Genomic DNA, 25,053 nt, shown 5'->3' with positions numbered 1-25,053 from the left:
CCTTGACCTTGTTATGTTAAAAATATTATTGTTACTTTGTATGAAAAGCTATCCGCTCATAATTATGCTTACTTGTTACCTTGCTACCAATCCCGTTAGAGCTTATAATCATGAGCATAATACCTACGTACGTATAGTTCCAATTCGTTTATTTCTAATTGTTAAATAAAGTTTTATCGATAAAACAGAAAATACGTAGGTACTACATCACATCTCTATTTATTGATTGCTTAGAGCAGATTAATTGAAACGGAACGAACGAGTCGATAATTTTGTCCAATTAGAGATTATTAACAATGCTTGAGGTTATTGGCTGACGTTAATAGGCTTTTAGTTAAGTATGTAAATATATACTTATACGTTACGGCTAGATGTAGAGTAAGTATTAAAGGATCAAGAGAATTATATTCCCCTTGCTTGCTGGTTAAGCACGACGAACATTCCATACAAAGATCTAAAATAATAAATAATAATAATAAAGTATATTTAGTTAAAACCTACGACACACATAATACATTTACAACATTAAAATATACACACACTAATATTTATTTGTTAGTTGGAAAACATAAAGGTATATGGGTGCCGCAGCTCACCAAAAAAGGCCAGTGTTCAGTGAAAATTTACCCAGAGGGCAACACTGATCTCGTTCATTCCGTGTGTCTATCACATAAGTGCGAACAAGACAGATAGTCACCACGCGCTCTTTTACTCTAAGCTGTTTTTCTTCCCTCAATCAGCGTTTATCGCTATCGACCCGCTAGGGTCGATTAATTCTTTCAAATATTTTTCCTCTCAGACGACGCCCTGAGCCGAGGTTCGCGCACAACTGGGTACCCTCAGGCCTGTCTCAAATGTTGCACCGGGTGAGAGTCTTCAGCGTTCCCATTTGTCCGGCCAAGTAATTAATGCCATCTGCGGCAAATCTACAATGAGTCACGTCAAATCTAAGCTGTTTGCCCATACTCCACAACAACGGATTACGGTCATATCAGACTAAGGTGACTGCGCGTGCGATTTGGACGAATTCCTATCCGCTTTTACCCGACTCCCACACAAATTCCCGTCTTCAAAAATGTTATTAAAATCACATTAACCAGAACAAAAACTCTAATTAATATTAAAACGCAATTAAACTTCCCTTTGTTTCTTGTAATTAGAAAGTGGGGGGAAACGAATAAAAGTTTTAACAAAAGAAATTAATTAATATTATACCAAGTCGGGTATCAGGCTAGCCTGTGTCGAATTTTTACGAAGTAAGATGCTACTGTCCATACAGATCATGCCATGATTAGTATGTAGGTATTCGTTACATGAGTCACCTTTTAGGAAGTCACGTTAAACCGTTGGCATAATAGTATATAGAACGGCAATTCTCCGCTCCCCACCTGTGGCTGAGCTAGGTTTTCCTCACCCTCCGAAAATGCATTTCTCGGGAATGTGGGTTTCCTCACGATGTTTTCCTTCAACGTTGAGCACGTGATAATCATTTATGAATTCGAAAACATACAAAATCCTCTACAAAAAAAATGCTAAATAACATAACAAAAACAGCCTGTGTACGTCCCGTCGCTGTTCCCAGCACACAGGTCACCCCGGCAACGGCGACTCTCCGCTTCCCACCAGCGGCTAAGCTAGGTTTCCCCCACCTCTCCTCGGTCTAACTTTAGTCTGCAATCGTATGGGCGTCAGACGTCATACACACAGATGCGCGTATATACGACAACGTCAATGTGTAGTGTCTGTATAAAACGAGGTGTTTTGCATGAAGTGTCCGGGCTGTTCCGGCGGCCCCGGTTACTACATACTGATGTAATTATGTAGTCACTACAGGAGCCATGTCAGGGGCCTTTGGCGGCATAACAACCCTAACGCTAGGGTTGCTGAGGTTGGTATTCCACTTCACAACTCACACGATAGAAGATGAGTCATCTCTGGCGGTTAATAGTAACCTAGTGTTGATAAGGTCGGTCATTGATCTCACAACCCAAACGAGAGGAAAAGAAGAATATCTACATAGATACAATATCACTAGATACGCACATTAAACTGAATTGCTTAACTTTTACAATCCTTTTCAAACGACACACATAATAGGCTACGAAGCTCCGGGAATCCCGTACAATATATCATTCACAATTTATTCCGCTTCACTTCCGTTTTGAACAAAGATAAAGTAACCATTTTTCTTCCTTCCTAAACATTGAAATAACTATCGTACGAATGGTTACGCAAGAATCCAATCAGCAAAGTTTAAAGAAAACCCAGCCATTTCTCGTTCAACGAATAAGAAAATAGCTTGCGATAAATCTATCTAGACTCTTGAATAGGAAAGCCGACAGAAACGGACAAAAAATAAAAAAAAACTCTAGAATAATGTTACACGAGAAGGACAGTCCCGGTCCGGCAGTTTCCATGGTCACCCTACAGAACTGTCCGACATTTACAGTGAGTTATGGATGCAGGAGTGTCCCGTTGTATTCGTAAGTTGGTCACCCTACAAGCTTGTCCCAGTATTGTAGTGAGTTATGGACACAGTGAGGTAAAATATGGAGGTTGTAAAATTAGCTGTATGGCTATGAATTGTTAAAATGTTGGGCAATTTATTGACTGCGCTAAGAATATATTTTGACGAGTAAAAGCTAGCGATGGTTGAATATAGCATCTAATAAGGTGCAGATGAGTGGGATATAAAAGAAGAATATTAAAAACGTGGTACTTTACAACAAGCCTTTATCTTAACTTCGAAATCTTACAAAAACTTGTTGTAACTTGCCCAAAATTAACATCAAACTTTAAGTCTCAACTTACATAAACAAGCCTCGACCTTTGAAGCCTGATAAACTAAACACTTTGTTTAAACAACTCCTTTTACGGGTAATATTGATTACCTCAGTATTCATTATTCGTTCTTCCGGAGGTCCCGTGTTCGAATCCCGTTGGAGACAAATCACTTAAAAATATAAAAACTAAAATCCGACTACGGAAAAAAAATACGCTCTAAAAAGTATGAAACAGGAAAATAATTCGGGAGATAGCCGTGGTCGTATGCCATGGTAAGCACATTTTTAGGACGTATTAGCATTCAAGTAAGTATATTATGTATATATAAATACACTGTCATTCATGTATAAATGAAGTGCAGATATTTTGTAAATACCATGTCAAAGGCCCTATCTCTGAAGACACCATGGTGGCGCAACCATAGTCAGGCAGCGTCTCTCACCAACAAAAGCATGTCGTTGCATAAACACTACCTGACTTGCATCCATTTTGTAGGTGACGCGTCTGTGGTGGGCGCCACATGATGAACTTTATGTGATAAAGGATCAAATTATCGCCCATAACATTATCCAGATGGATTTTAGGAAGACAAGCAGCTGAAGGGTTCTATTTGCGCTCCCAGTCCAGTATAGAAGACAAAACTATCGCTCTTCTTCTACTATCTTGTGAGTTGTGAGGTGGAGTACCAACCTCATCAACACTGGTGTCAGGGTTACTATTGAGCCGCCAAAGGTCCAAAAAAAACCGAAACCCAAACGCTTGAACGCTTTTGTTTTGAAGCTATGGCTTCAAAAGCCAGATATACCCTCAACTTACGAGCATTAAATAACCATAAGCCCACACGACCATCCAGCGCTCACAGCCGCAAGAGTTTTTAATAACTTCCAGTTTCCACAAGACATCCCCAAGGGAACAACTGTACAATAAAATTGGAATCTGCAGGCGTTTAAATTCAATTACAAAGCGGAATCTAGTCGTCGGTACTTTGCTGGCTTCAAATTTACGAGCGGACCGGCTCATATTTCAAAAGAGACGTGATCACTTCACTTGGAAACGGAGCGTGGATGTTAGGAGGTGCTTGAAGAGGCAGTGATAAAATTATTATTCTCAGAACTTGAGTCAATCAGACTTCGTGGCCTAGTGCTTAGAGAATTAGGCTGACGATTTGGAGGTCCGGATTTGGTTACCGATGGGTGCATTGTCGAAATCACTTTGCGAGACTGTCTTTTATTTGGTTAGGACTAAGAGTAAGGTGATTCGGTGCTTCGGAAGGTAGGATAAGCGACAAAGTGCCCAAAGGCTACTAGCCGTAACATAACTCCATTAATCCGCAGTGGAGTGGGTTGGAGTATGCTCCCTACCCTATCCTGTTGGTACAAAGAAGGCGATCAGTGGGACAAACTATAGGCTGTTTTTGGGTTACGTATTTAAATAGCATGTATGTATATGTGTGTCGTAGATTTTACCTAAATAAACTTTTTTATTATTATTATTATTAAAAAGGAACCCTTATGGTGAGAGTGTGTCTATCCGATCAAAACATCGTCGTTTACTGCACTTTGTTTTTAGCAATGAAAATTTCCTTTTGCCGTCTCGGCAGGCTGTTCTGGGTGGTGCATGGTGGTGAACTTTTCTGGGCACAGAACCCTCGATGAGGGAGTCCGACTCGCACTTGTCCGGTTATTTTATGTACATGGTGTTTGTTATGTGTACAATAAAGAATCTAATAAAAGAATAGATTTTTTCTTCCTTGTATTTGACGTGACTAATTGAAGATTTGCCGCAGATGGCATTCACTTGGTCGGACAAATGGAGAGCGCTAAGGGTGCTAAGGGTTCTCACCCGGTTTTCTCCCTTGTACCCCTCAACATATTAGTGACAATGTAGCGAGGCTTCACCCTGGAAATTGCTTGCCACATTTCAATTGTCCGGACTGAACGTCTCTACTGAATATCGAAATTCGAGTTGAGAACAGAACCAGAGTGACGCGAATATTGGATGCAGCTTTTGTTTTCAACCGACTTTAAAAAAAGACCGAGGTTATCATTGGCATCTAAAACGTATTTTTGAGGAAATATTGTTGTAGAAAAGCATGGATCTACCGGTAAGAGCGTCAAGCTGACTTGGACCTGGATTCGATTCCTAGTGGGGACATACATACACACATAAACTTACGCCCGTAATCCCTAATAAGTTAAGTTAAGTTACTAATAAGTTCACAACTATATCCCAATTCCGTAAGACTCATCTAAAACTAACGAAAAACACTTTCTTTTTTCTATTTAACTTATTTATGAATTTTAAACAGGAAAAACGTAATAATAAGTCCGACATTATGTCACGTACAAAGTCCATAGTAATTTCGTGTTTTGACGTTTAGTAAAAAGTTACTGATTTGACTAGTTGGAAACTAGCCTATTGGGGTGGTCGGGGACATCTTTCGCAAGACGAACTATCCACACCTAACCGAGCTTTCTGTTAGACCAACGTGATAGGTGGTGAGCCGTATTGTCGTCTATGGTGTACAACTGTTAGTGAAAACTGCATTTAAGATAAATAATAAATCAGTTCACGTGCGCTACCGGGGTTCGAAGCTGCGCACACCGTTTGAGAAGCAAGCCAGTGAACCACAGGACTACATCGCAATTAATGAAATTGCAAAACGAAAATGGAATTTACAGAGTTTTGACTGCAATATGAAAGTATCAAATATCCGGTTTGTAAAAGGTATTTTTGGTCTGACACTAGCTAGAACCCAGCTCTGAATATATTGCCTCTATATTGACTTCACTTCAGCCAAAGGGTAAAACGGAGCGCTATACGCAGTAAATCGAGTATTCTTTCTTTTGCTGCGTCAGTCAAAGTGATTTTGTTTTGTAGGTAACGGAAGAACGGAAAACCTGACGGATTAGAAGACATTTATTCAGACAGTTTTCTGACGTTATCCTCGTGCGATTTCCATGTCAATGTCAGAGTTAGGCAGTCACTTTATTATGATCTTTTATTTAATACAACAGCCTGCCGTGGAGCCGTGGTAGCCCAGTTGGTAGAACGCTTGCCTCTCACTTTGAGGTCGCAGGTTCGAATCCAGCACAGGCCTAAACCAATGATTGTCGAATTTGTTTTCGAATTGATGTTTGGATCATAAATGATTATCACATGCTCCGATTGCGGTGAAGGAAAACATCGTGATGAAACCCACATTCCCGAGAAATGCATTTTCGGAGGTATATGACCTAACTTGTACTTGTGTTCCCTTCGCGGGTTGGAAGGTCAGACAGGCAGTCGCTTCTGTAAAAAACCGGACCTGTCAAATCTTCAGGTTAAGTAAGCGGATCCTGTGAAAAACGGGATAATGCTAGGGGGATGATTTAATACAACAGCCTGCGTGGTCTAGTGGATAGAGCGTTAGGCTCACGATCTGGAGGTCCGGGTTCAATGCCATTACCGAAATCACTTTTTGAGGCTGTCCTTCGCTAAGGACTTTGAAAGCTTGAATCCCCTGATTGTCCAAAAAAGTAATATAATTTCGTTCCTCGGAGAATACATTAAGCCGTTGGTCTCGGCTATTAGCCGTAAAAACACTTCCACCAACCCGCAGTGGGGCAGCGTGGTAGAGTACCCATACCCCTCGGGTTGATTCAGGGGAGACTTGTGCCCAGCAGTGGGACGTATGTGTATAATATGTTATGTTTTTTAATACAACTACGTTATCCCAGTTGGGAGAAAGTGTGTCTCGTTCGTAACGTCATGATTTCGAATCCTGTGTCGGGTTTTGTACTATTGAATCATGTTTTTGTTTTTTTTTTTCGATAAATCATTCTTCCTCTCTCGTGTGGGTTGTGAGGTCAATGATCGACCTCTTCAATCCTGGTGTCAGGGTTACTGGTGGTGTGAGATGCTAGCTGAGTATGTCGTAGGTTTTACCTAATGAAACTTTTTTATTATAATTTTTTTTAGCCGGGTCCGACTGCTTAACGTGTCAACCAAAGCACTGATCATCTTAGTTTCAGACAATCGGGTAATCAGTTTGCAATGTCCAAGTCAACGTATTATTAGTTAAAAGACGCCTTGTTGCTCTTAAATAATTTCTACTAGAAAAATGATAGAAGTTGAAGTCACTCACCGGTATCGAATCTTGGTCTGCTAGGTAGTCTGCTAGGAAGGTCCTGGTTTTCCACGTGGTCGAAAGTCCTGAATCCAAGAGCGAATTCTGCGTACGGACTGATCTCGAACATTTCTGTTAGGGCGAATGGAAAAGGCTTTTATTCTCTCTTATATAAGGACTTTTTACAGTGTTATTACACAACGAAGACCTGAAGATAAAAAATAACATACATACACATACATAAACTCACGCCCGTAATCCCAAATGGGGTGGGCAGAGCCACAAGTAATCAAAGACAACTTGCAGCCACTGTTGAAAAAAATAAATAAATAATAAAATCACAATAATAATAAAACATTGATTGTAATTACACCAAAATTATTATTGATCTCTAATAACAAAATCTATTTCGACGAAAAGCCATTTGACAACAATTTTGAAGTTACAAAATTAGCAAGGAGCAAGTTACAAAATAATAATTTCGGCTGATGCCTAAAATAGACTCAAACCTGTGCTAAAGACATCAGCTACCATCTTAGTGTTACAATAATTTATAGATAAGTATATTAGATTTTAGACACAGATTCGTGAAACAAGCTTAGCTTAATGTTTGACAACATTTCGACTGCGAAAAGAAAATTGTAACAGAAATTGTAACATAAAATTAAAATATACATAAACAGCCTATATAACATCCCACTGCTGGGCACAGGTCTCCCCTCAATCAACCAGAGGGGGTATGGAGCATACTCCACCACGCTGCTCCAATGCGGGTTGGTGGAAGTGTTTCTACGGCTAATAGCCGGGACCAACGGCTTAACGTGCCCTCCGAAGCACGGAATCATCTTACTTTTTCGGACAATCAGGTGATTCAAGCCTGAAAAGTCCTTACCAAACAAAGGACAGTCTCACAAAGTGATTTCGACAATGTCCCCATCGGGAATCGAACCCAGACCTCCAGATCGTGAGCCTAAAGCTCTAACCACTAGACCACGGAGGCTGTTAAAATATAAATATGCCCTATTTGTGTATATGAGGAAGGTAGAGGGCGCCATGAAAGAAGTCATGCGTCTGCTGCCATCCCACTGCTGGGCACAGGCCACCCCTCAATCAACTGGAGGGGGTATGGAACATACTCCACCACGCTGCTCCACTGCGGGTTGGTGGTTTAATGCATTCATAATCGTTTATTGTACTGAACTGTGTGCCCCCCCCCATTAAAAGGTAACTTAAACTTACCATTCTTACTGCTCTTTCTGGCGTGTATAGGCGAGGTGTAAATCCTCGGCGCGTGGGCATATCTCTCCTTATGTTCCGAGTGTGAGGCCACACTCTCGTTGCGAGACTTCACCTCTTCAGCTATCGAATGACGGTACTGAGAGGAGTAGTTTTGCCTGGTGAAAAAATATCTAATATTAATTACCATACAAACCTCTGGATGAGTAGTAACGTCATCGTACAAACCCCATCATCCAGGGCAAAGATTTCCAAATACAATAGTAAAATAAAGTTTGGATTTTAACACCCAACCATTGTCCAATGCAAAATAGCATCAAAATGTTTTTTTGATTCTGCTCGGCACCATCCAAATCCCCTGGTAGTTGCAATTTGTTCCATTATTTCACTCTTATACTATCTGCCTAAACGCTAGGTAACAAAGCTCTCTTTTTCATAACGTTCGCGTCTTTTTACTGCAAATAATGTGAAATTAATGACATCATGTCTTACTGGATTAAACTCGAGGTAAGGTTGGGCGTTGTCTAAGAACACCGATTTTGAGCTGAGCTCGAGGAAGACCTTGAGGTCGAAGATAGTTTGAATCAACATCTTAGAATACACCCGTATTAACTTAACCCGCTAGAGTTTTTCCTCTTTGTACAAACGTCTATTCAATTATTAGTTGAGTCGGGTTTTGTCGAGTACGCAGAGCCAATTTAAGTGGCAATTAGTACACCTGAATAATGTGCTTACCAATTATTTCATTTTACTATATCAAATGAAAAATGATCAAAGGAAAATGCTTCTTCTTCTTCTATATGGGTTGTGACGTGGATTACCAACCTCATCAACCCTAGTGTCAGGGTTATAATTGAGCGAAAAAAATAACCCCCTGACATGGTAAGTAGTAACCGGGACCAACAGCTTAATCTTATTTTTTGGACAATCAGGTGAATAGCCTGTAATGTCCTAACCAAACTAGGGATCACAAAGTGATTTTTGTGATATGTCCCCACCGGGATTCGAACCCGGGACCTCCGGATCGTGAGCCCAACGCTCAGCCACTAGAATGCTTCTTCTTCTTCTATCGTGTGGGTTGTGAGGTGGATTATCAACCCCATCAACCCTGGTGTCAGGGTTACCATTGAACTGCCAAAGACATGGCATGTCAGGGTTATTATTGAGACGCCAAAGGCCTCTGACATGACTCATGTAACGACTACACACTTACATCAGTAAGTAGTGACCGGAACCAACGGCTTAACGTGGCTTCCGAAGCACGGATCATTTTACTTTCGGACAGTCAGGTGATCAGCCTGTAATGTCGTAACCAAACTAGGGATCACAAACTGATTATTGTGACAAATCAGATTGCTAATTTCAAAGGAGGATGTGAACTAATAAGTTCGCCACCCTAACAATGTATCTTGCATTCGTCTCTTCTTTGTCATAGCCTATATTTCGGGGTCTGCCTAAATTGACTTGCTATATTTTAAAATCAACTTACGTTCGAATCAGGAAAGCTTGTCGACAAAATTTTCTTGATATGGTATTTTCTTACCTGTGTCTTCTAAATAATATGCAGATGAATGCTAGAAGGCACACCACCAGCAGGATGGAGCTGCAGATTATGACTAGCATGTTCAGGTCGAAGAACTCTGACGGTGGACCGATTTCCTCTGAAAACATAAAAACTTGTTTAATACTCCTTTTGGTGGAGATCCTTAACCTCTTAATGCCGAGACGTCCAATAGGTGTTGTGATTTTAAAGGATATTCGACCTTACGCCTTCAATTGGTTCCATCTATTCCGTTTCTACGCATCTATAGTAATCAGAAGAAACAATAAGGAAATGAAGAGGATTGAAGACAATATACTCCAGAACATGTGTAATGACACACTTTGGCCAGAAGAAATATATGGCGTGAATAATTCAATGCTCGCTGAGGTTTTGGTCCACAGTACAATATGGAACCTAGCCAGTTCCACCCCGATTCTTGTTAAGAATAGCAACTGCTGTTCTTCACATTGGTCTTCTAACAAAAATATTATGGCTCATGCATAATCAGTGACAATGTAAAGCTGTGTTCGCTATAAGTATCTTCGGGGAAATTTCTAGAACTAAGTTAATATAAGTAAGTCCGATTTGCATTCTTCCAAGAAGAATATCTAGTAGTAAATTAAACATTTTGGATCCTATTACGTTTTTGTCAAGTTTAATACGATAAACTAAGATACTAAGTTCAACACGCAGTTTTGTCAATATAAAACAGCAATTATAACCAATACAAATAACAAACATAGTGCAGTAATAAGGTAGATTTTCTGAATTTCGCCGGCACTAATTTTGTCGGCACACTCACATAAAATCGAAATGATGAACCGTGCACTCACAGGTTACAAGCCCATTGCCGTTAGAAAGCACACGATTCCTTAACTTTTATGACGTTGCTCGTAATATAAGCAGCTAAACATCTGCTTTAAACCTACACGATTTGTGGTAACGTTATTTCAAGGTAGTGAAACGGAAAATCGGGTTTCAAAAGTTAGTATTAGAGTCAAGAAATACATTACGTTTCTAATCACCAGCTGTCTATACGGATTCAAATACGGAATAGATAAGAGAACACCAGTTGAAACATCCCAAAGATTCCAGGGGTATTCACAAACTTCGACAAGCATCGGATACTTGCAACAGCAGGCTAATTTCCATCGGCAAACGACTAAAGTATTGTCTATTAAACCTTCAAAACATCAGGATAAGTTCGGCAAAGCGCTGACGCTATCAGATTTCTAATAACCAAAAGTTTTGATGAGTAAACGATAGGTACGACAAGTCTGATGTCAGAGCAGGATTTACTAATAAGCGGAATTTGCAGTTGCTTATAGCTCTATCATTATTATGCTCTCCAGACAACATTGACTCTGGTCAAATGGTTATAGAATTTGATTTTCGATGGGGACCGCGCCGAAATAACTTTGCTTCTTAGTTTGGATAGTTACTGTTAACGTCGATTTCGTGTAGCAAAAATCTGATAGCTCAAAATGTCTGACTGCTCGCTTGTAAATCGTAACATAATAAGCGTTTCGTAAACATGTTTTTATTATATATTTAATTCAGATTCCTGTTTGATCAGAATCTCATCTAAAAGATAACAATGGAAGGAAAAGCGGCACAAATAGGCACACCTACTTTGCATAACCAAGACACTTAATCCGGCACTGCCTAACGCCTAAGGGTATTTGAATTCATAACTCCTGTATATATTTTGGGGAATCGGATTTCCATTAGCCGAGTCTTTATTAAAAAGGCAGATGAACGTATTTTGTTATCTGAGACGTTAATGGGGGCTTAAGAAGATATTTTTAAAGTAATTTTAATTTGAAAGTGAATGAAATTACGCATTAAAATAACTTTAAGGAACTTCATGAAGAATTTTGTAGATTAGGTTAATTGCTACAAGGAATATGGCAACATTGGTATACCTATCTAAATAAATAAATAAATAAAAATAAAATAAAAAAACATTTTTGAAAATTTCCAATTATACGTCCCACTGCCATCCACGAGTTTCCATGCAATCAATCGGAGGAGGTATATAGCTATACATCACGCAGACACGCTGCGTAAAGGTGGAGGCGTTTAGACAAGAATCAGACCCAATTCGCTAGAGTTTTCAAGCCGTCATTCTTACCTCCATCAATGGTCTTCGTGGAGTAAGTGTAGATAGTGGAAGCGGTGCCAGCATCATTGATGGCAGTGACTCTTAGCTGGTACCAGCTGCCAGGGGAGAGAGATCCCACGGCGTAGGATGTAGGGTTGGAGCGTAGTGGGGGCGCTTGGTAGCTCTCCATGTAGTTCCAACCCAGGTTTAGGTCTAGAGGCTAGGAGGATAATAAGTAAGTAAATTGAGTAAATTCTAAAAGAAGTATTGTCAGGGTTTGGTCCTCGTGAGCTTCGGTTAAGGCGCGCTGCCATATTATTTTTATCCAAACCTTTTTTATCCCCGGTATTCTAAGCCCTTCTCTGGGTTTTAAATGATCTCCATTTTAAGCAGAATAAAGTAACAAATAGACAGAGATCTTACACACTTGTAAAGGGAGTACAATGCATAACAGAAATTTCGTGCATGTATCCAGCAAACGAAAAAATAGAATACCTTACCGCTCTATTCTCAGCTCGAAGCCAAGAGCTGGACCCCAACAGCCGGTAATCGACATCCCATTTGGTGACGTCACATCCTCCATCGTCCCAGCCGCTCAGCTGGATGTAGATGTGAGTAGCGTTGCTCCACAACCAGTCCGTTGATGGTGGAGACACTGGGGCTGGTTGGAGAAAGCGCAAGATTCAAAATTGAAAAGATTCAAAAAGAAAGTTATGTAAAAAATTACGATTCAAAGTGTAACTAGGTTACCTACAGAATAAAGATTATTTATTATTACTAAGGCCTTAAATAACATTGGTACGATATTTTTGAATTTGAATTTTGAGGACAAAATACCTCAGTTGACTTGAACTCCTCAGGGATGATAAGCAGCGGAACGCAGATAAACTTATAATAATAGAAGACGTGATATAAACATATAATATATCCACTGCTCATGTCCAAAATTTTCATTTTGCACCAATATCCATCACGCTACTGCATGGTTTCTTAAAGAACTCTTAAACTTACCTCCACCTAAGGTGGTGACATCAATATGAGCTGGTGCCGAGGTGCCAACGCTGTCAGTAGCTGTCACCCTGATAGAATATTTGGTGCCACATTTGAGTCCTGTCAGAGTATGCTGTTGAATGCCAGGAAGACGGGTTTCCCTTGCTACCGGCCACGCTTCTTGCCACAGGCCATCTCCCTCCCTCCAAGTTAGATTGTAACCTGGAAAAGAGATTGGATGAAACAAAAAAAATAATTGAAGAGTAACAAAAATAAGATCATAATGAACACAATTACCATCTTTTTTTGACGTGACTTAATGTAGATTTGCCGCAGATGGCATTAACTACTTGGCCGGACAAATGGGCACTGAGGGCTCTCACCTGGTACAAAACTTAAGACAAGTGGCCTGAGGGTGCCCAATTGGGCGCGAACCTCGGCTCAGGGCGTCGTCTGAGAGGAAGAATATTTGAAAGAATTAATAGATGCGTTTAGTACATCTCATAGTCTAGTGCATCGATATCGATAAGCGCTGAATGAGGGAAATCGTCATCACTCTGAAGTGTTCAATTACCATCAAAAAGGTATAAAAATAGTACAAAAGAATACTTACTCATACCAATCAGGGAATCATTCCCGTGCGTTCTGACCTCATCCCACTCAACCACAATTGAGTCCTTGTACGGAGTGGCCCTCAAACTTGGAGGATCAGGTAAAGGCAACACTTTGACAGAGTACACAACAGAATCTGAGCCGTATAGGTTCTTGGCTAGACAAGTGTAGTTCCCGCTTAGTGATTGGTCGATACCTGTAGAGAAAGAAAGAAACGTAAAATATAAATCTAGGACGAGCGTTCCATACTTTTGCGACGGAAAATTCCACTTGATATCAACTCAGAATCATGCTCTGAATCATCCTTTAAAGGTTTCGTTACGATATCACTTACACTCTGTATACTGTACCTCTACCTACCGCAATAGGGATATATGAGTAATAAAAACATGTTATACATACATAAACTCACGCCTATTTCCCATCGGGATAAACTATAGAATAAAAAAATAAAAAATGTGTGTTATGTGTGTGTGTTGTGTTAGTGTTATGTGTTGTGTATGTGTGTGTGTGTGTGGATAAAATGTTAATGTTATGTTGTTATGTTATGCATTATGATAATTTCATAACACTCAGACAATTAAACACACAGTGTTCCTGTACGAGGCAAGACACATCTGTTCTACGAACACTACCAACTTGAGCAATAAGAGTTACTAGACGGAGAACTTAGCAGCAAGTTTGAGCACTCCGCAGTACATAATAACAGATATTATTCAACTACAGACATAGGTACTACTTGAATCTCTATTCCAAACTAGGGTTGTCAATATTTAGGATTTGACGTCAAATTCAAAAATTCAAAAAATATTTATTTTTCAAAATTGGCTTACAAAGTTAACGTCAAAAAAATTAAATTACAAAAAAATATTATGTAACTAGCTATAAAACTACTACCACATCGGAATCTGTAACGCTGAGGGAAAGACGAGGCCAAAAAACCTCCCAGCACAGGGCCCTAGTCCTACTGTTTCATGTTTTCCTTTCTTTTCTTTTTATTTTTAAACGTGATTTTAATATTTTTTGTTAGGATGTTTAGAGCCTTCTCAGGATCCGTGATAGCCATGTTAAAGGAAGGCGTGACTCACATTGTTGTGTCACGGCACGGGTTGAATCTATTCTTCTTCTATCGTGAGGGTTGTGAGGTGAATTACCAACCTCATCAACCCTGGTGTCAGGGTTATTATTGACCCGCCAAAAGCCCATGCCATGGCTCATGAATCTATTGAAACTATGAATTTGACTTTATAAGTTTGGATTCATGTTTGAATCATAGATATTCAAATTCAAATTCAAAAATATCTTTATTCAGTAGGTAACATAGTTACACTTTGAATCGTCAATTTTTACATAACGAACGTCTCATCCGCCTAAAACTACTGCAGCTTCTCACAACCTGTATAGCCGGGGAAAAGAAGCTGCAAGAAAAACCTCGGCACAGGGCCCTAGACGTTCTTTAAAAAAATAAATAAATATAATTTATTTAATTGATTTATTTATTTTTTTATATTTATATTATATTTTTATTTTATGTTCGTTATTTTAAAATATAAAATATTAATTAATATCACGTGGTTTCCAGGATTTGTGCCCGGTTGATCGCAAGCCTCGCCCCCTGTTACATGGAACTTAAACATGGCTGGCGAGGAGTGGATGTATAACTCTGTATACTATACAACTATGCCGTAATGCAACGTCTTGTTTTTAGGATTTTTGGAGACTTCTCAGGATTGCTGTTACAATTCATTATATCGTGAGGAAATCCACTCACGTACTCAACAAAATGGTTTTTCAGAGATATTTTGTCAGAATTGTTTTCATCTTCAAAGGATTTTTTTTAAATCTTGACGGGATTGATATATTCCAAGTGAAACGGCATTTTATAAACTAAAGTTAACTCAGGTTTTGCATCTTTTTTTAAAACTTACTCCGGGTTTGTTTATTTTTTCCAAAGTGGCAACCCTATCTGCAACAGCGTGTAACTCAAACTGTAACCAGAATTATTAAACAGGTCAACATTTCATAACATACCATGGGGAATACCCGAAAATAGGAGAGGAATTAATCCTCTGGGGGAGTGTAGACGCTAATGGTAGCAAGCAGGCTTTCAAGGGGCTTAGGGTTTTCGATGGAAGTATGGATGTAATACACTAACGAGCAAGAAGACCTTTTAATGCCATATTTTCTTTAGGTTGTGAATTACTGGAAAATGATCCGTTTTGTGGATATTTTTATATCGTATCTGATGATGCCCCAAAAACAGCGCCATCATGTTCCACCTGGGTACCTACATATATAGGCTTGCAATAAACATATTTATCTAAGGTAACCTTTAAATAGCTTAAGTCGGTTTATTAAGCGCTTAGTTAAATGTTCCGTTTTATAAGACGTTGGTTATTTATTTATTTATTATGATGCATCAACACACAATAATAAACTAGATAATACATCTAAATAAAAAAGTCATACTTACTTTTTATCAGCAAACTGTCGTCTCTATTCCTCGTAAACCGGGGATGGTGCGTGATGATATTCTGGTTGTGATACCACACGGTGCGTGGTGGTGGTGACCCAACGCTGATACACTCCAACAGCAAGGAATTTCTGACAGCCACTGTTACTTCACCACCCAATGATGCTACTCCTGCCACCACTGTTTGGGTAAGGTGGAAAATAATCATGAATAAAATATAAATACACCGCCTATACACGTCCCACTAGGGTATGGAGCACACTCCACCACGCTGCTCCACTGCGGGTTGATAGAGGTGATTTTACGGCTAATAGCCGGGACCAACAGCTTAACGTGCCCTCCGAAGCATCTTACTTTTTCAGGCAATCAGGTGATTCCAGCCTGCATAGCCCTTACCAAACATAAAACAGTCTCACAAAGTGATTGCGACAATGTCCCCATCAGGAAAAGAAACCCGCACCTTCAGATCGTGAGCCTAACGCTCTCACCACTAGAGTACTAAGGCTGTAGAATACATTATTATAAAAAATGTCTGCCCCAAACATGTTTGGACTAATCTCGAGAACCACTGAATGAATTCGTATCTAGAGCATGCAATCCGGAATTTTGTAACTCTGGGGTTTCGTAACTCTGGATTGGATGCTAACTCTAGAGTTACGAAATTCTGCAGTTTCGTATTTTTTTCCGATATCGTAACTACAGAGTCGGGAATTACCTGATCCTGAATGACTATAGAGTTTCGTATTCTCATAGGAATAAAAACGGAAAGTACTAGAATACTGTCGAAGTCTGATTACTAGTCATTACAACGGAATCTTCAAGTCTGAAGTAAAGGTAAATTCTAGGTTAAAGCTAATTGTGTATCATCTTGGCCACATTTTCATTTATCATCAGGTGAGATTGTAGGTAAAGACGCAACTATATGAAGCAAGAAAAGTAAGTTACTTCCGTATTCTGAATATTTCTGAACATGTCTCTATTAATGTTTATCGGTTTCAAAAAGTTTTATGACTTTCGTACAGAATTTTCATGGGAGAATTTATCAAGCGCAAGTCTAACTTTTGAACTTAAGAGTTTTGTTCCGTCTTTTTACATCGCCTGTTCACTGTTTCCTCATAGAACAATGCGAAGCGTATCAAAGTTTGAACTCTTATAAAACTTTTTAACAAAGAGTCCATGTTCGCAAGACTTGAGTAATATTAATTGAATGCTGACATTAATGTCGTACTTATTTCTTATTCGTTTTAGTTTTACGTCTCTTGTTTCATTCAGTTTGTCCTTTTTCCCTTTCTAGCCTTAGTTTTATTTGCTTCTTTTCTTCTTTCTACAACCTATCGTGGATGGAATTATATCTCGCAACGTATAGGTTAAAACCGCCTAGAATGACGATCAAATTACAGTGCTAAATTTACTGATTTAACTTCACCATCATCATCAATTTAAGAGCCACGCTCTTGATGACTTGCCTATCAAAAGCCAATTCTGTGACTTACTTATAAGATACGCTGTTCGGCTTCTCTTTAATTTTAAGATTTTAAAATAAAGACGTTATAATTCTCTATTTAAAACAGTCGGCCTTATTACTCAAGAAGTTTTCTTCCAAGAAACTTCTCAGTACAGAAAAAAATAAGACTAAGATTTTTTTTATTTTTAAAGGACGCGACACATATTTTGCATGTCTACAGGCGACATCTCAATTCCAAAGTGGCATATGTGTATGAATAATGGGTCAATGATCCATGAATTGAATTTGAGACCTGGAACGTGGTATCATCATTTATTTAGATTTCTCAGTAAGTAGCTAAAGTATTTGTGTTTGGAATGACCCACATCACACTCTGTATCATAACCCTGAACTTACCTCTCTGAGAAGGAGTGTTGGTAACCCTCCTGCTCTCCGGGCCCTCGCCGACCGCAGTACTCGCCGTCACCCACACGTCGTACTGCTGGCCCATGTCCAGACCTTTGAGTTCTATAGTTTGGGTCCGTTCGTACGCTTCTGTGTTCGAAGGGGCTTCCACTCGGATGGTTTGGGGACCATCGTTGCTGTAACATTCATTATAATGTAACATGTTTTGTTTTTTGATGTTTTTCATTACCATTGTCATCACTGATTTAAGAGCCACGCTCTTGTCGGTGTAACATTCTCCATGCTACTTTTTAGAGAAAAGTAGGGCAGTGGTTTCCCTCTTGCCTTCCGCCCCGCAGTATTTTGACGCGAGTGCAATGGCGCCCAGAGTAGTCTATTTCAAAGCCGTACTAGGACTCTTGTCCTCCGCCTCTGAATAGTACTGACAGTTACTGCTGCCCTCTGTCAGATTCCAGGTTACAGTCCATGTGACTCGTTTCTTACGATTATCATTGTGTCCAGACATTCGCGTTGTTCGTCTACTTTTTGTTATTTAAAGCTTTGTGACGAAAACTGAGGGGAATGATTCAGCTCCTGATTCTGGATTAATATCAAGTGATTTTTTTTACACAAAAGTATGGAATTGAAATTTCAAAAACCACTAAAGAAAACATGACTTTTGCGACGGAAAAATCCAATTGATATTAACTCAGAATCATGAGTAGAATCATCGCCATGGTATGATTATTAATAAAATAATGATTATGATTATGTTATTTTTTATGTATTGTGAGATCTCCTACTTTACAATGGTTAGACTTTTATTTATTTAGGTAAGAGAATTAGACAAAACCCCTTATCCGACTTTTACAACAGGGCTATTCGTTTCACTAGCAGTTATTAACTCTTACTTTCTAAAGAATATACAGCAAGAAGTAGTTTCAAAATCCCTTTAAACTACAAATTTTATTTCACAATTTCCTTAACTGGCACTTAACCCAATTTATTTGACGACGGAGAGCTCGACGTAAAAAGACGTCGCGTTCACTTATTTAAGAAACATTTTAACTAGACCGTAAGTCAGAGCAGCAATTGAATTTAAAAAGCTAAGTGGTAAGCTAGCTCTTAAATTACACCCTTAACTTAATTCATTCTTGGCCTTACTTGTACTTAGCTGTAACGCACACACATACATGAAATCAAACGCATGTTTCTAGTAAGTATACTAGACTTGGAATTAAAATATTAAATATAAGTTTAAATACTAAAACCCGACTACTTACGGAAGAATCACGCTCTAAAAAGTATGAAACTACAGATTATGATCTTTTTGTATTTCAATTTATTAATTAAAATAAGTTTCATGAGACAATAATAATAATTGTCCATTTAAAAAGATTTAGATTAGATTTTTAGATTTTTTTTTCTGGTTTAGAGGCTTAAAATATATTTTTAAGTATATATTTTTTATGATAGTTTTTTTTTTGTAATATTTTTGTGTTTTTTTGTGCGTTTTAATAATAATAATAATTTATTTATTAAAGACAACACAGATCCATTTATTTGTTAGTATAATTCAATTAACTTATGTTAGTACCTTATAACTAGAGGGGATTTGACACGCTTTATGAGGTCCAATATCAGAGCAGCAGTTTTACGTGTTTTTTTTATTTAAGCTATGTTTGTTTCGATTGTAATTTTTTTATTTGTAATAATTTTAATAAATTATTTTTTCAAAGTTTATTGGGATACTGTTATTCGTTAGCTTTTTATGTGAAGCGATCGACCATTACAATATTGTGGGCGTTGATTTGATAAAACTTTTCACTTTACAGTTCATCATATCCATCTTAGGATTTCGTATCAAAAGTGGCTACAACTTCTCAACTACTTATGTCGTTTTCTTACCTCATTAGGAGACACGGAGCATGAGTTTATGGATGTAATAATATGTTTTCATACCGTACCTTGCAGTTGGTTTGCAGTAAACCGTGTAATGCAGAAGTCTGCCATTAGGTTGCCTCGGTTTCTTCCAGCTAACTAACAAGCTATGCGAAGATTGAGAGAGGAGCTTGATTTCTGCTGGAGCTTCGGGCACTGGGGAGAATATTCAATTTATTTATTTATTTCTACAATAAAACAGGCACAAGAAACATACAAAATAAACATAAGTATTTAATTTATGCGTAAATATTTAATATTTGATTTATCATTATCAAATGAGAAAAAGAAATAATTTAACATAGTTTTGTAATAATTTTATGCAAGCATAGGTAATAGATTCTGTATTCTATACGTTGTCCGGTAAAACAAGAAACGATTACAGATTTTAATGCGCTTAATTAAATTGGGTCGTGTACTAGGTTGAATATAAATTATAAAATTCTGTTTACTCTATAAAAACGAAAAAATTAAAAAAAGAGAGGTGTAAAACTAACGAACACCGTTGTCTTTTTTCTATTTAACTTATTTATGAATTTCATTCAACAAAAACGTAATAAATAATAATATGTCCGACATTTTATCACGGTTAGTAAAAAGTTACTGATTTGACTAGTTGGGAGCTAGCTTATTGGGGTGGTCGGAGGTACAACTTTCGTAAGATGAATTACCCACACCTAACCGAGCTTTCTGTTAGACCAACGTGATAAGTAGTGAGCCGTATTGTCGTCTATGGTCGATACTTTTTTTTCTATTTAACTTATTTATGAATGTTAGTCAATAAAAACGTAATAATAAGTCCGACATTTTATCACGTCTCTCTATGACGTCACAGTGTGCTTTTTCATACAAATTCCATAGTTACTTCGTGTTTTGACGTTTAGTAAAAAGTAACTGATTTGACTAGTTGGAAACCAGCCTATTGCGTAGGTCTTAGGCGCTCGTAGTTTATGATCAAACATTAACCTGCTCACCCATTTCACGTATGCATACATCACGCACGCATTCGTTTTGCTTGCAAACATTACACCATGTAAATACTATGTATGCATAAATTACACATGTATGTGAACACTACGCATGCTCGACCGCCGTGCATAAAATTATGTAAGAGAAGAACCGGTATAACTTGAGAAGATAATAACAATAGTAAACAAACTTTGTTAGATAACAAAGTATTTCAAAAGAACCACAAGCATCTGATAAAAAAATAACAAAGCAAACGCAATTAAAGAGATCCAAACAAAAACAAAACACGTAATCCTAGAAGCAGTGATTCAAAAAACTCACAAACAGATAACAAACTCTACATTCACGGGAATACTTCAAAACAATTGAAAATCGTCACCAACAATCTTAATAAGACTTGGCGACTTTCCCCAAGTTCCGTACAAAGGCGTGAGTTTGACAAAGTAGAGCTTGGTAGAAAACTTGGTGGAAGTAAACTTAAACTTACCATCCTGCATAGTGGAACACACAATAGGGAAGGAGAATGGTCCACTACCGTAGTTTGAAAAGCCAGCAACTTTGATTGTGTAGTTGGTATACTTGAGCAAGCCTTGCAACCGTAGTTCGGTAACTAGGGACGTTGCGTTCTGCCAGTGTCGACCTGTAGGGATTATTTACATAATCATAGTTTTAAACAAAGGTACAAAGAGTATTTGTTGTTGCCTGCAGCTATTTCTTAGTCGCTTATATTTGTATGACTTAGTAGCTTTGTTATAAAGACAATAGTACACCTGTACCAACTGCGAACACATTGCTACACATTAGTAAATACGCCGCGTATTCATTCATAAAAAATAACAAGGACTTTCAGTTTATTTAATGAACCCTTTCATGAGCAGAGACCATGGGCCATTCTCTTCCTCTTCGAGGTGAGTCATTGATGGTTCATAATAGATAGTATGGAATCGGCACGTCATCAGACGTTCTGTCCTTCAAAGTGTTAAAATGTAAAAAAGGAGTCTCACTGAATAATGTACTATTATTATGGATGTTTGTTTCCTGGTAATGATTGCCTGGTAGAAATTGCTCTAGAGTCTAGAACAATAATGCCGCTCAAATTGTACTGTATTGATGTGTTATGTCTGATTGTTAAAATTAATTTCTGTGCAATAAATGTATTACTAACTGATTTAATTACGTAGTCAAAGGCCTTTGGCGGCTCAACAATAACCCTGACACCAGGGTCGATGAGATTGGTAATCCACCCCATAACCCACACGACAGAAGAAGAAGACAATTTCTACACTCCTGACGTGTAATGGAACCAGGGTGCAGGTAGAAACGTCCCATAAGCAAATCTTTTTCACCATGATGGCAACTCAAACTCCAAAGGATATTGGCCATTGACATGAAGAAGAGAAAAGACGTAATGAAAGAAATAGATAGAGAAAAAGTGATATAGGAAGATGAAGAAGATCTCTTACCTTGTGCAGCAAATAAGACAGTGTATCCAATGAGAGCCCCGGCTTGCTTGTGTGGAGGTATTGGCTGCCAGCTCACCCTCAATGCTGTTGACGTCACTCCACCACACTCCACTGATGATGGACCTTCTTCTGGAGCTACATAAACATAGGCAATTCAAATTTAAGTCCAAAAATATCTTTATTCAGTATGTAACATAGTTACACTTTGAAGCGTCATTTTTTACATAACGAACGTGTCATCCGCATAAATCTACTGCAGCTTCTCAACTGTACGTATAGGCGGGGAAAAGAAGCTTCAAGAAAAACCTCGGCACAAGGCCCTAGACGATCTTTAAAAAGAAACAAAATACTGTTATACAATTTAGTAGTTTGGGTGCCTAATATCAGTTCCGTAAATAATCACAAATTTTATAGTAATCTTTTTTACAAAGGTTTCCATGTTTAAGTTAAAGCGTAACCCTGACACCAGGGTTCATGAGATTGGTCATCCACCTCACAACCTACACGGTAGCAGAAGAAGCGTAAGATAAGTTCAATACAGAAGTGGTTTATATTTACAGCATTGATCTGTTTTTAAGGAAACTGCAAATGGGAAAAAAGAAAGTATCGAAACTTTTAGGTCACAAGCGGGATTCAAATCTGTTATGTCGGGTGTCATAATTAAATTTTACATAGAAGAAGACTTAGGAGTGTAAAATAATTATAATGCATAATTGACTAAATCGATAGTTCATAAAATTGGACGAACGGGTTGTCGGCTCAAGTGTTCCCTCCTTCTTACAATATGGGGTCCTTTAAGCGAAGCGTGAAGAAGCACCTAGTAGGCCAGTATGGTAATCGCAACTGATTCGAAACTGACTCATTGCGTTGCTTTTCAGTTGCTACTGCAATTAGGGTTTCTCCATGTTTACCATCAGGCATAGTTGAGTCAATATACTTGGCCAATATAAATAAAAAATAATATATATATCAAATCTTCAGGTTAGGTAAGCGGATCCCGTGAGGAACAGGATAGCGCTAAGGAGGATGATAAACCTAGTGAAGATTTTATACTTTTCTGTAAGTGTTAGTAGTTTCTGCGAAGCTTCATTACATCTTCTCTCAAAGAAAGATTAAAAACTTAAATGTTCCAACATGTTTGTTTCATAATTTCCTTCCAGCAGTGTCTGTGCAATCTTATCTTCTTATGAAACTGCTGCAAGTTTGTGCTTTACAGTACTGCAGGCAGGGGTATTACCGTTCCCGAGAATGTTTCCGAAATGGGAATATTCCTTTTGTAAAAACTCCTTAATAGTAGGCCTTCGTGGTCCCATGGTTGTGCGTAGGGAGCATACCACAAAAACCACTTTTTATTTGACGTGACGTATTGTAGATTTGACGCAGATGGCATTATCTACTTGGCCGGACGAATGGGGAGCGCTGATGGCTCCCACCCGGTACAACGTTTAAGACAACAGGCCTGAGGGTGCCCAGTTGGGTGCGAACCTCGACTCAGGGCGTCGTCTGAGAGGAAAAATATTTGAAAGAATTAATCGACCCTAGCGGTTCGATAGCGATAAGCGCTGATTGAGAGAAATCGTCGACCACGCCGGCGGGGAAAAAATCACTTTGTGATCCCTAGTTTGCTTAAGACTTTACAGGCTGATCATATGATAGTCCGAAAATAAGATGGTCCGTGCTTCGGAAGGCACTATACTGATGTAAGTACATAGTCGTTACATGAGCCATGTCTCGGGATCTTTGGCAGCTGTATAATAACCCTGACACCTGACCCTGGCGGGTGGTTGACATTGGTAATCCACCTCATGGATAGAAGTAGAATAGTAAGGATACTGGCTGTTCCTCCGGCCAAGTAGATAGATAGATAGATAGAAGTAGTTAATGCCATCTGCGGCAAATCTACAATAAGTCACGTCAATAAAAAAAAACTGGCTGTTTCCTTTTTTAAAATTTTCTTTCTTGTACCAGAGTACAAGAAAGAACAATTGAACCATCATATCATATCTACCTAAAGGCTAGGTAACAAAGCTCTTTTTACATAGGGAACATTCTCAGAAATGGCACATCAGTGATTGATGGTGACACAACTTGCTTGAATACGAAGCTGAAGTTCTAGTTTCCTTGTTATGGAAATTCTTAAACTACTTATTAATAAGCTGCGATATTGAAATTGTATATGCGTACTTCAGTAATAAAGGCGTGAGTTGCAAATAATTCTTGGATATAATGCAAAAATGAATATGTCGCGTAATCTGTTTGTAATATAATTCATATAATAGTTATTTTTTTGTAGTGTCATTTGTTTTATGTAGATCGTTTTAAGTTATATTGCATTATTTACTTATACCTGTATTGCATCGTCCCCGACTCCAACATGTAGTAAGTTCTTTCACCCTAAAGTTGCCCGGAAGAAATTGCTATTTAGCAATACGGCCGCCGATTGTGCTTCTCTTGTCATTTTTGTAAATTTCTTTTTAGTGTTGTGTTTATACGTGCAATAAAGCGTTTTTTTATTGTGTTGTATTGTAATATTATTTTCCTAAATCAGATCTTGAACGTGTTGTCTAGACGAGTTGAATAGTTTCGATAATGCCTATTTTTTCTTGGCTATTATATTTACCAAGATATTCAACATTGAGTATACCTCTGTTATATAATTTGTAATGTATGTTCTGTTTAAAATTTTAATCTTATCGTACCTTTTTTTATATTCATTTACTTTTTCGTTGAAGTTTAATCTTTTAACAAACACTTATTTCCTTATAATTTGGTAAACATTTTTATGTCGAATCTTTTGTTATTTTTCTGAAGTTCCCATTTTTCGACTCGCTCATTAGACGGTATTATTCAATTCGAGGCAAAAAATCCTTCCGGGAAACGTAATTATACAATATTTAATGTTTACGTCGGCCGTAATTTAAGTTAATAAGGATATTAAAAGAATTAAGTAATTTAAAACGCAAAGGTGCGAAGTAATTAAA

At 38.2% G+C, this 25,053-nt stretch overlaps 1 protein-coding gene across 1 annotated transcript in view; it reads right to left on the bottom strand.

Annotated features, from left to right (window-relative positions):
• The window catches only part of LOC126377323 (Down syndrome cell adhesion molecule-like protein Dscam2), a 50,719-nt gene that overhangs the window by 7,382 nt on the left and 18,284 nt on the right, over positions 1-25,053 (bottom strand). The window contains exons 17-28 of the mRNA XM_050025000.1: positions 22,073-22,207; positions 21,097-21,249; positions 19,667-19,796; positions 17,712-17,896; positions 15,851-16,030; positions 13,379-13,573; positions 12,787-12,987; positions 12,276-12,436; positions 11,806-11,995; positions 9,672-9,789; positions 8,132-8,286; positions 6,911-7,024 (exon numbers count right to left, since the gene is read on the bottom strand). Coding sequence (XP_049880957.1) covers positions 6,911-7,024; positions 8,132-8,286; positions 9,672-9,789; positions 11,806-11,995; positions 12,276-12,436; positions 12,787-12,987; positions 13,379-13,573; positions 15,851-16,030; positions 17,712-17,896; positions 19,667-19,796; positions 21,097-21,249; positions 22,073-22,207 — 1,917 coding nt within the window. The remainder of the gene's footprint in view (positions 1-6,910; positions 7,025-8,131; positions 8,287-9,671; positions 9,790-11,805; positions 11,996-12,275; positions 12,437-12,786; positions 12,988-13,378; positions 13,574-15,850; positions 16,031-17,711; positions 17,897-19,666; positions 19,797-21,096; positions 21,250-22,072; positions 22,208-25,053) is intronic.

Source organism: Pectinophora gossypiella, chromosome 23 (genome assembly GCF_024362695.1).
Source record: "Pectinophora gossypiella chromosome 23, ilPecGoss1.1, whole genome shotgun sequence".
Lineage (NCBI taxonomy): Eukaryota > Metazoa > Arthropoda > Insecta > Lepidoptera > Gelechiidae > Pectinophora > Pectinophora gossypiella.
The sequence above is the reverse complement of the archived record's forward strand: the minus strand, read 5'-3'. Positions and strand labels throughout refer to the sequence as shown.